Consider the following 10,935-nt stretch of genomic DNA (forward strand, 5'->3'; position numbering starts at 1 on the left):
ATGGGAAGAAGGTCGATTTCAATGGTGTTGAAAGAAGGGATTTATTGACAAAAGGTTAGGTATATTGAGGTAGCGAAATTTGTGACATTAATATCAATTTTTAATTGTCATCTTCTCTTTATTCTTAACAAATATTATACAATATTATACAATTAATATCAATTTTTATTCTTAAATTTGTAACAATTTAAGTCCACCGTTAATAGATATTGTCTGTTTTAACCTGTTAAACACATCGTTATCAACCTCATGGTTTTAAAACGCGTCTATTATGAAGAGATTTTCATGCCCTTATATAAGAAATGTTTTGTTTCTCTCTCTAACCGATATGAGATCAAGCGTTCTCGTTGGCACACTGCTCGGTGTTTGGCTCTGATACCATTTGTAACAACCCAAACCCACCACTAGTAGATATTGTCCTGACCCTAACTTATTGTCGTTAGCCTCATGATTTTTAAACACGTCTGTTAGGGAGATGTTTCCACACTCTTATAAGGGATGTTTCGTTCCCTCTCCAACTAATGTAGGATCTCACAAACGGTTTGACCTGACTTAAAATTGGAAGACTTATTAAAACTTTTTACGAGGGTGATAAATAAATACGTATAGAAACCGTGATATTAACCCTATTTTTCATGATAAGATCGAAAACCCCTTTAACTAAGCGGTGATAGACATGGGTAAGAAAGGTTAGTGAAAGATACTCGATAAAGTTTCAATCTTTTTCGCTTCAAACAACGTTAAAGAGCTTAAAAGGAATAGTCTACGAGCGTACGATAATTATCTGTAAGCTATAATACGTGAGTCCGATGCAAGATGTCATCAATAATTTTATGTCAGTCCAATGCAATTATGAGTCTAATAATATGCGCGCAGAGGATTCGAACCTCGTATATGTTTTGTAACGATCTTGGTGTAAAATAAAATGGAAAAGGAAATCCGAAGTCACGACTATAATAGTCGAACGACACGACTCCTCTCACAAATAATGTCACACGCAGCCTACAGTAGAGTCAATTGCCTCGTGCCTCTGACTGCATCATCGATTCACATATCTGAAGTGTTTTAGGAGGGTAAGGACTTTCATATTCTTGCAAGATTTCCGTGATCTTTACGATTCAATACATTGGTCTTCTATTCACATCAAGCTTTTAAGTGCTCTAAAATGGCATCCCACGTGTTGGTCGGCAGCTACGAATGTGATCTTCGACACAAAAGAGGGTCTAAATAGAAGATAAATGATAACGACGAGGAAACCCAGAGTATAAAGGATTATTCTCCCGACCACTTCCTCTTTTAAAAGCCAAGCAATAAATACGTCACCATAAGAACGATTCAAGTCAAATCTTACAAAGTATATTATTACGATAAAAACACCACCTTATCTATGTACTATAAACCCGATTCGTTTTTTTATGTCAACGAGATTACACGAACAAATTGATAAATTAATAATTATTACTTAAAAATATATTAGGATGCCACCATTAAAATATATTTATTTTCTTTAATAAATTTTGTAGCACTCCTTAATATATATATATATATATATATATATAAATAAAGTAAGTGATTTATGGTGGGGGTAAAGTTGTAATTTTGAGGGGGGAATTACCCAAATAAAACAGAGTCGAGAGGTCGGGTCCGTTCTTTGTTCAATTTCAAGAATTGAGAATCTGAGAGGCCGAAAGTCGCTCCTCTAAAAACCTAAAAGCTCTACTCTTTCCTCTTCCTCCTTCTTCTTCTCCTCCTCCTCGTGTTAGTTTATGCTTGAGTTTCATGGATATGGCTTCAGATGCTGGTTCGAGGGCGAGTTCAGCTGCCGATTCGTACATTGGAAGCTTGATTAGTTTGACTTCCAAGAGTGAAATTAGATACGAAGGCGTACTCTACAACATCAACACCGAAGAGTCCAGTATTGGACTAAGAAATGGTATTTCATTTTCATTTTTTCCTATTTTCTTTCCTCTGTCTTCTCAAGATTTTCGGTTGTGTGGCTCACTGCTTTTTGTTCTGGCTCTAGCTTTGCTCATTTTGTTAATGCATGGGCATTTTCGTTTCTTTATGCCTAGAGAATCCGAACTTCCATGAAGTTTTGGTTTTGATTTTGTTACAACGAGGCTTGAGTTTGTAATTTAAGGTTTCGATTTGTGGCTGAACCGACTTTGACGTCCGGTAACGCCCAAAGGGTTTTAATTTTACCCTTGGTTTCCATTTTCTTTTCCAGGCATTGTTCTCTAAAGCTCAATAGCCAGGTCGAAAGTAAAAAAGATTTTTATGTTTTATTTTTTAGGCATTGATTTATCATCTACCATACTACTGATTCCATTTCTATATTTTAGTTTGTTTTCTTATTATCAGCTGCCTTTCTAGATTGCTTAAGGTTTAACATGCCTCCACTTATAAAGTTTTCTTTTTAGTTTAGCACTTGGATAGCCCGTCCATTCCCACTTGAGTATCAATTTTAAATGCAGTTATGTGGACTTCCGTTTATTTTTTCTCATATTTCTGCATTTTCTCACGAGTTTAAAACGATTCCAACACATGGTTTTCTTTGTATTTGTTTGCGGGCAATATTTGGTTGTTTTTGTAAGAATTGAGTGTCAATTATTATTACTCCTTTGGCGAGTAGATTGTTCCTGATATAGGTCTTCAATGGAAACTCTCGAGAACAATGTACCACCAGAATGAAAATTTCTTGCATCTTATTTTCACATGTTTCTTTTCATATACATCAAACAACGAACTAAGCTTGATTTTTATGATCTTGTATGTAATAATAATTTGATGTTTTGTCATCCGTTTTAATCACTTTCAAGCTTCGTACATATGATTCACTCTATTTCTATTCTTTTGGGCTAGTGAGATCATTTGGAACAGAAGGAAGAAAGAAGGATGGCCCCCAAGTTCCTCCAAGTGATAAAGTTTTTGAGTACATCTTATTCCGTGGAAGTGATATCAAGGTATCAAATGCTTTGAAAATTATGTTTTCTATCATACTTTGTTCTTTTCGTTATTTTTTTAAAAAAATTAGGACTGGTGAATTACCTATTGTTTAGAGTGAATGTCAAGCATCATCATTGGAGTTTGTCTCTGTCGCTTGGTGATTACTACTTGAATTTCCGATCATGTGAGCCTGCTGGCTCAATGTGGTATTTTGTTTGGAGCATGCTCATTTATTGTTTTGGATTTCTTGCTGCTTCGAATTTGTCATTTCTTTTGATATTGTGTACTTAATAATCTAGATGGGGCACAGGGCTCCATTTCCTTTCCATTGCTTTGATCAATAATCTGGTTTTTTGTGCTCTTGGCAGGATTTGCAGGTTAAATCTTCTCCACCTGTTCAGCCGTCAGCGCCTATAAATAATGATCCAGCAATTATTCAAGTAAGTTCATTTTTGTTCAAAGAATGTATTTTTCCAATTTCTTAGTAAGGCATGTTTGCTCTATTGTTATTTTTTGAAAGGATGTTAAGCTTACCTGTTGCTTATGCAGTCTCACTATCCCCCATCAGTTTCCACATCTACCAGCATGGATTCTGCTGTCAGTGGGTCATTACCTGATCATACTTCTAACACAGCATTTGGATTTCCTCAGTCTAATTTTCAAGGTGGTTTGCCCCCATATCAACCTGGAGGCAACTTGGGGTCATGGGGAGCTTCTCCTCCGCCTCCTCCAAGTGCAAATGGCAGTGGACTTGGGATGCCCATGTATTGGCAAGGGTATTATGGCCCACCTAATGGGCTTCCTCAGTTACACCAACAATCAATAATACGACCTCCTCCAGGTCTGTCAATACCTTCATCTCTGCAACAGTCAATGCAGTTTCCTAACATTAATGCACCTTTACCCACTGGAACTTCAAAACAACCAGAAGTTCCATCTCCCTTGCTCGCTGCTAATAGTAGTGCTCCTAACCTGACCTCCACTGTTGTGCCCCCTCCAACTTTTTCAACAGCTTTGCCTATGTTCCCTTTTACTTCTTTTTCTGAAACCTTGCCAAGTTCAGTTGCTAATAAGACAGCTGTTCCTACCCTTTCTGGAGCCCCAGTTAGTGTAAGTTTGCCCCTTGGTCCAATACTGTCTTCATTTTCCGGTGGAGATGTTAGTTCTGCCATACCACCAATCACTAATGAACCTAATGCAGTTTCTGGTCCCTCATTACTGTATCAAAATGCGTCTCAGTCAACTTCATCTGTAGTTGGAATAGCCAACTCTCGCGCTGAATCTTCTGTACCTTCTCTAGTTACCCCTGGGCAGCTGTTGCAGTCTGGTCCCGTTGCTGTGGTTTCATCTCAATCGTCACATACAGTGCATGAGGACGTGGAAGTGGTCCAGCCATTATCGTTAGAACCTTCGATGCCAGTGACAACAGAGGCTCAGCCACCAATATTACCACTACCTGTACTGTCAAGGCCCGTTCAAAAGGTGTCTTTCTAATTCATAAAATGTATTTTTGGTCTCTGATTTGCTATTTTTCTGTTATATCTTTAATTTCTCTTCCTGTAAGTGTCACTTTATGCAGGCTAGTTTCTTTGAAGAGTGTTATTGAACTTATGATTGATTCAAATGTAATTGGGGTTGCCAGATCAAACTTCTAGATATTAGAGTTTTTCTTGTGAAGGCCTTCTTGGCCAAAGTCTGATTTAGGAGACTACTCAAGATTTTTAATTATTGCATCACATAGTGATAAATTTACTGACAGGGATTTAGTCATAATATGACCTAGATTCTTTTTTTGTGGCCTTCTTTGCTAAGGCTGGGTTTTAGGGGACTTCTAAACATTTTATGTTATTGCTTCACGTAGTTGTATATTTACCTTTGCTTATTGCTGGTTCTTGAGTTCACTTCTGGAAGTGCTACATAATCGTACTGGACAGGGATTTGGTCATACTATCTCTTTGGTTTTCTTCTAGAAGCCTTCTTAGTCAAAGTCTATGTTTTAGGAGACTACATTTTAATTATTGTGTCACAGTGATATATTTACCTTTTCTTATTTCCGGTTCTTGAGTTCATTGCTGGAAATGCTACTTAAAAGTTTTTACACTTCGTGAACTGTTTTATGTTATCGTCTTATCATTATTAAATTTTATTTAGTTTCACTATTCATGTGTTCAATTGCACAACCATAGTTGTAGATGATCAGAAATACGAACTGATGTTTCAATTGCTGCCCTTTTCTATTTCCTTGTTACCTTGTTAGTTTATGTCATGGAGACACTGATGTTTTGTTTTAACTTTAATGAGTTTCAGGCAAATGGTTCTCATTTTCAATCTCGCCACTTTTACAGAGGACGTGAAAGAGGAAGAGGATCTGGGGTAATTTGTGAACTTTTAATAATAAATTAATAGTAATAATTGATGTAGACATCACTCGTTATGAAGTTCAATAATGAATTGCTTTATGTTGTTTACATCTTTAAAGTGTTATTTCTGGAGTCTAGTCATCTAAAAGTGTTGCTTCTTGGAGAAAAGTCCTCTTCTCCAAAGGGCGAGAAACTTACTCTCATCCAAGTTGTCTTAATTGGGGTCCCATTCATCTTTACCTTTTTAGATTTCCTGGGTCAGGTGAGCAAAAGTTTGGAAAAGATGATGAGGGAATTTTTTTAAGAGGGGGCCTATGGGGGGAGGGTTGCATTGGTTAGTTGAGAGATGCCTTCCAAGCCTTTGGATCTAGGCAGGTTGGGGGTTGGTAACTTGAAACACTAGAACGGGGCTTTATTGGCCAAGTGATTGTGGTGCCTCTCTTGAGAATTGAATGCTTTGTGGCATAACCATCATAAGTAAATACGATCTCCACCCTTTGTGTTGGTATTTGGAAGTAGGGTTATGAGATCCCCTAAAAACCCTTGGAAAACTATCTCTTCAGGCTTTCCTCTATTTTCCCTAGGTTGGGAGGACAGCTGTCTGTTGGGTGGTAGAGAAACTGCTTTGCATCCCTTAACCCCAATTGTATCATCTTTCAAAATTGAGGTTATCTTATGGTTTTGTCAGCCCTTTATGGATAGGGGGTTATTGGAGGTTTCTAAGGTTGTACGACTGTGCCCTTGAGTTATAGGGAGGTTTCTATTTTATTTTGCCTGTGGGGGATAAATGCGTTGGCTAGGGGAGGAGGGACCTTTGCCTTTGGACCCCTGCCTCTTCCCAGGGTTTTTCTTGAAGCTTTCTTTTTTCACCTCCCTTACTACCCCATCACCTCTTCCTTTTCCCCACTAACGTTAAGACTCCAAAGAAGGTAAAGTTCTTTCAGATCTTTCATGGAAAAGTTAATACATAGATTGGGTGGAGACACTCTTCCTTCCTTTTGGGGCCAGTTGTTTTCCCTTTACAATGATGCATTGGAGGACCGCAGCCATATTCTTTGAAGTTGTTAGTTTGCTTAGTCAATTTGGACCATTTTCTGGGGGGGCTTTCATGGTGTCTCTCTAGTGTGGAATAGAGATTGTTGGGCTATGATAAAGAAGGTTTTGTTGCTTCTTCCTTCGTGTGAGAAGGGCAAAGTTCTATGGCAAGCTTGTTTCTTCACTGTTGGTTGGGGTATTTGGATAGAGAGGAATCAAAGAATTTTTAGAGAGGAAGTGAGACTGCTGGTTGGGGTATGTGGGAGGTTAAGAGGTTCAATGTCTTCGTTTGGGTCTTGATAACTGGGGGATTTCCATAATTATCAGTTAGACGTTTTTCTTTTGACTTGGAGTACCTATTTGTCGATGTGGGGGCTCCTTTTGGTTGGCTGTTTCTTTTGTACACCCTTGTATGTATGAGGTTTTCCGTATTTTTCTTTTAAATGTACCTATTTGTTGTATGTAGGGATGTTTTTTTGTCCACCCTTGTATGTATTTTTCATATTTCTCAATCTAAGCTCCGTTTCTTATGTAGTTTGTGTACTTTCCTCGTTCATTTTGAGTGCTGAATAAGTTTTAATGGACTGGAATCAGAGTGATATGGTAGAATTTGAATTGAAACTTGATAGATTATCCTTTGAAAACAAACTTCTAAGTTTCTCAGATCCAAGGATAAATTTATAAGAGCGCTGAAAATTATAAAGAATTGAGGGAGGTGATGGATTAATGATTAGTTTACTCAAATTGTTGTATACATAATCTGAAAATACATCATGGTTGGGTTAATTTGTAGGTTTGTATTTATGTTTGAGGTTCACATTCTCAATAATCCTAGAGTTCAACATTTGGCACTTTACATTGCAGAGTTCCCGTCCTGTTACGAAATTTACGGAAGATTTTGATTTCATAGCTATGAATGAGAAATTCAACAAGGATGAAGTGTGGGGAAATCTAGGTAAAGGCAATAAATCTCATCACAAGGATAAGGATGTGGATGGAAATGTCAGTGATGAGGATGATGAGGAAGAAGAAGATGAGGGTGAAGTCTCACAGTCTGGGGTTAAGGTGAGAACATCCTTAAGCCTTTCGAGTTACGGAATTTTAGGTCTATTCAAAAGATGGATTCAATTCTTTTCAAACCATGACATACTAAATGTGTCTTTTATATGCAGCCCTTGTACAACAAGGATGACTTCTTTGATTCACTCTCTTATAATGCTATTGATAATGATCCTCAAAATGGGCGGACTAGATATTCGGAGCAAGTAAAGATAGACACAGAGGTAACTTTTCTGGTGGCTGGGTCTCGTACATTTTAAATTAAATTGCCGTATTTAATGTTTTCCCGACTGCTATTGCAGACTTTTGGTGATTTTTCGAGGTATCGAGGGGGACGAGGTGGCCGAGGTCCTGGACGTGGGGGGTATTTCCGTGGAGGATACCATGGAAGAGGATATGGCTATTATGGGAGGGGGAGGGGGCGGGGACAAGGGCGATCATCATTTAATCGTTCATAATCCAACCAGTATGTATCTTTTGGGCTATAATTGTTAATTGTGCCCCATTTCGTTCGAGTTTATAAAGGGTTGTGTTCTTTTATAGAGTGCACGTTTCTCCCTGTCTGTCCCGAAATAATAATCGGATTGTTCTTTTGGTTTTCATTGTTTTTATCGGTTTGCCTTGTTCAACAGTTGGTCTAACAAAGAATTTGATTTCTAATGGAAGCTTTATTTGTAAACCAAGTTGGATGATGTTGTTTAGTGAGCAAAATTTAAGAAATTTATGGCAGTCTTGATGTTTATCCTCTCTTCTGCTGTTATAGCTAATGATAATGAAGGATGCAAAGGGGTTTTTGAGTATGTTGGACACGTTTTCTGTTTCAGCGTATTGAAAAGACACTATTCTTAAGAGAACAATAAAAAGACACTATTCTTTCCTTCCAAAGCAAAGGACAAAATTTCTTGTGAAGTTGCATTGCTAGTACCTATCAAAAATACCACCTCATTTGTATCAACTTTTATTCGCTCGGAGAGAGACTTCTCGTGACATTCCACCTAAAATGGTAGAGAAATTATTCAATGAGACTGCTACAATATGTTAGATAGTTTTACACGATTAAACATATAAAAGAGAAGCTTTGGTAATACATAATAGTCTCAATACTAGACAGTTTGTGGACCGAAGATTTGTAGAAAATCGAACAAGTAGAAATCAATATGAATTTGACAGAAATGATATTACACGGGTTCAAACATAGGAATTCCTACTCCAAGACCGCATGAAATCACAAAAAATCTGAAGTTGATATGTTACGTTAAATTTACTTATATCAATGTTTTGATATGTATTTAGTGTATTTTTGAATTTACATCCAACCATTATTAAGAGGCAGTCACGAACCATTATTAAGAGGCAGTCACGAGCAACCTCATTTTATAATTTTATCGAAGGGTTCTAAACTAAACATCACCTTCCTACAAGTGGAGAGAGGTGGATGGATATTTTTTTTTTTTTTGTAAATGTCCAAAACCACAGGTCTTTATCATATGCATTGAGTTTCATTGGGTATAACTATTTCAAATACAAATATACTTGGATCATCTAATAAGAACTTTTACAATAAATACAAAACAGTCTCTGTTGTCCAAAAACCAGATTTGTATGCATAACCCACAGAATTCAACTGAGGGAGAGATAGATTTCTTGTGAATATCACACAATATCAACAAACACACAAAAGGGTCCAAAACAACCAGATTTCTATAAATAAAACCCTCCACTTTGAAGGAGAAGCACCACCAAACAAAATGGAGTTTAGTAGCAAAGAGTTCAAGGTTGGAAAATGTGAGGGCCAAAAGGAAGTGGATGGAGAAACCATGCCATTGGTTCTACAGCCTCCTGAATCAGACAAGGCCAACTTTGATTCCCTTTTATTGGCTCTAAAAAACAACAAAGATTGGTTGGACCAAATGATTATCAAACACAGCGCTGTTTTACTCCGAGGATACGACGTGTCGAAACCCGAGGAGTTCAACGAGATTGTCGAAGCCTTCGGGTGGGAAGACATTCGATACGTCGGTCCAGCTCCTCGAACTCATATTTATAAGAGGATTTGGACTGCTAATGAAGGACCCCTCTCTGAGTTCATTTACTACCACCATGAGATGGTTTTGGTAACTACAAAGCTTTTAAAATTCCTTGCTTTAATTTCAAAGTACAAACATGTTGAACTAATGAATGAATGAATGAATGAATTGAAATAGATCAAGGAATATCCAAAGAGGGTAATCTTGTACTGTGAGATACCACCTCCAGAAGGTGGAGAAACGCCATTTGTTCCAAGTTTCAAAGTAACAGAGCGAATGGTGAAGGAATTCCCAAAGGAAGTTGAAGAAATGGACAAGAAAGGCTTGAAATATACCTTCACTGCTCTTAGCAACAATGACACTTCCTCTATGAGGGGCAGAGGCTGGGAGGATGCTTTTGGTTCATCAGATCGTTATGAAGCAGAAAAAAGGTAGGCATTTCAATTACTGCTGAGTATTATGATTAATGGACACTGAGCCAAAACATATAATTTGCAGGGCTAATGCATTGGGGATGGAGGTAGAGTGGCTGCCAAACGGCGCGATGAAGACGATACTGGGACCGAGGTGCCTAACAAAGGTGTTTGATGGAAGGAAAGGAAGAAGAATGTGGTTTAACACTATGGTGGGGATGCATGGGAAGGAGCACAGCTCTGCTTTAATGGCGGATGGGATGGAGATTTCAGAACATGTTGTGAAGAGATGCCAGCAGATAATTGAAGAAGAAAGCATCCAATTCAAATGGGAAAAGGGGGATGTTTTGTTTTTGGATAACTATGCTTTGCTCCATGGAAGAAGGCCTTCTCTTCCTCCTAGAAGAGTATTAGTTGCAACCTGCAAGTAGTTCTTTCTCTACTATGCTTGTGGTTTAATGAATAAAAAGTATAGTTTCTTATTATTTTACTTGCTGTTGAGGCCATGCTGTGAGAAAACTATGCAAACATTTCCCATTACATTAATAAAGATGTTGAACTATTATTCGGTTCACTTAGACTCGTCTTGTTCGGTTTCGCTGGATAAACTTTCTGGTTTAGTTTTCAAGGTAAGTATTACAGCCCAAGCGCAACGCTAGCAGACATTCTTATCTTTGAGCTTTCCTTTTTTAATTTTCCCTCGAGGTTTTAAAACGTGTCTGCTAGGAGAAGTTTCCACACCCTTATTAAGGAATGCTTTATTCAGCTCTCCAACTAATGTGAAATCTCACCATCTACCCCTTGGAGGCCCAATGTCATGATCCTACTTTTTCAATCATGTGGCGTCGTGATCTTGACACGCTCACGACCAACCTTAAAGGTTAGCCCCATATATATTTTTGCCCCGACCTTGTGGCTTCATCGGACCTTAGACGAGGTTTGTCTTCGTCAATTGAACATCGCTTGTGCGGAATCCTAGCTTGTTCGACCACACACGCCGCCTGCGCATGCATGTTCAATCATCTGCGACACAACCGACTTGCCTCTACACTAGGCCAAGTCATTCGGATTGACCTTGCCTCTGCTCGGGACCAA

At 38.1% G+C, this 10,935-nt stretch overlaps 2 protein-coding genes across 2 annotated transcripts; both read left to right on the forward strand.

Moving 5' to 3' along the window:
• Nucleotides 1–1,644: 1,644 nt before the first annotated feature.
• On the forward strand, nt 1,645–8,148 carry LOC111808837 (protein decapping 5). The gene is made up of 8 exons (XM_087116878.1): nt 1,645–1,933; nt 2,863–2,963; nt 3,315–3,386; nt 3,496–4,428; nt 5,254–5,319; nt 7,206–7,406; nt 7,514–7,624; nt 7,703–8,148. Exons 1-8 carry the CDS (start codon nt 1,780–1,782, stop codon nt 7,856–7,858), a joined length of 1,794 nt encoding a protein of 597 aa, XP_086973004.1. The 5' UTR covers nt 1,645–1,779; the 3' UTR covers nt 7,859–8,148.
• Nucleotides 8,149–9,113: 965 nt separating this feature from the next.
• Nucleotides 9,114–10,325, forward strand: LOC111809159 (clavaminate synthase-like protein At3g21360). The gene is made up of 3 exons (XM_023695531.2): nt 9,114–9,514; nt 9,605–9,858; nt 9,926–10,325. The coding sequence occupies exons 1-3, from the start codon at nt 9,149–9,151 to the stop codon at nt 10,269–10,271; spliced, it is 966 nt and encodes a 321-aa protein (XP_023551299.2). The 5' UTR covers nt 9,114–9,148; the 3' UTR covers nt 10,272–10,325.
• Nucleotides 10,326–10,935: the final 610 nt, after the last annotated feature.

The sequence above is a fragment of the Cucurbita pepo genome, chromosome 13, assembly GCF_057944985.1.
Source record: "Cucurbita pepo subsp. pepo isolate OVF chromosome 13, ASM5794498v1, whole genome shotgun sequence".
Taxonomy (NCBI): Eukaryota; Viridiplantae; Streptophyta; class Magnoliopsida; order Cucurbitales; family Cucurbitaceae; genus Cucurbita; species Cucurbita pepo.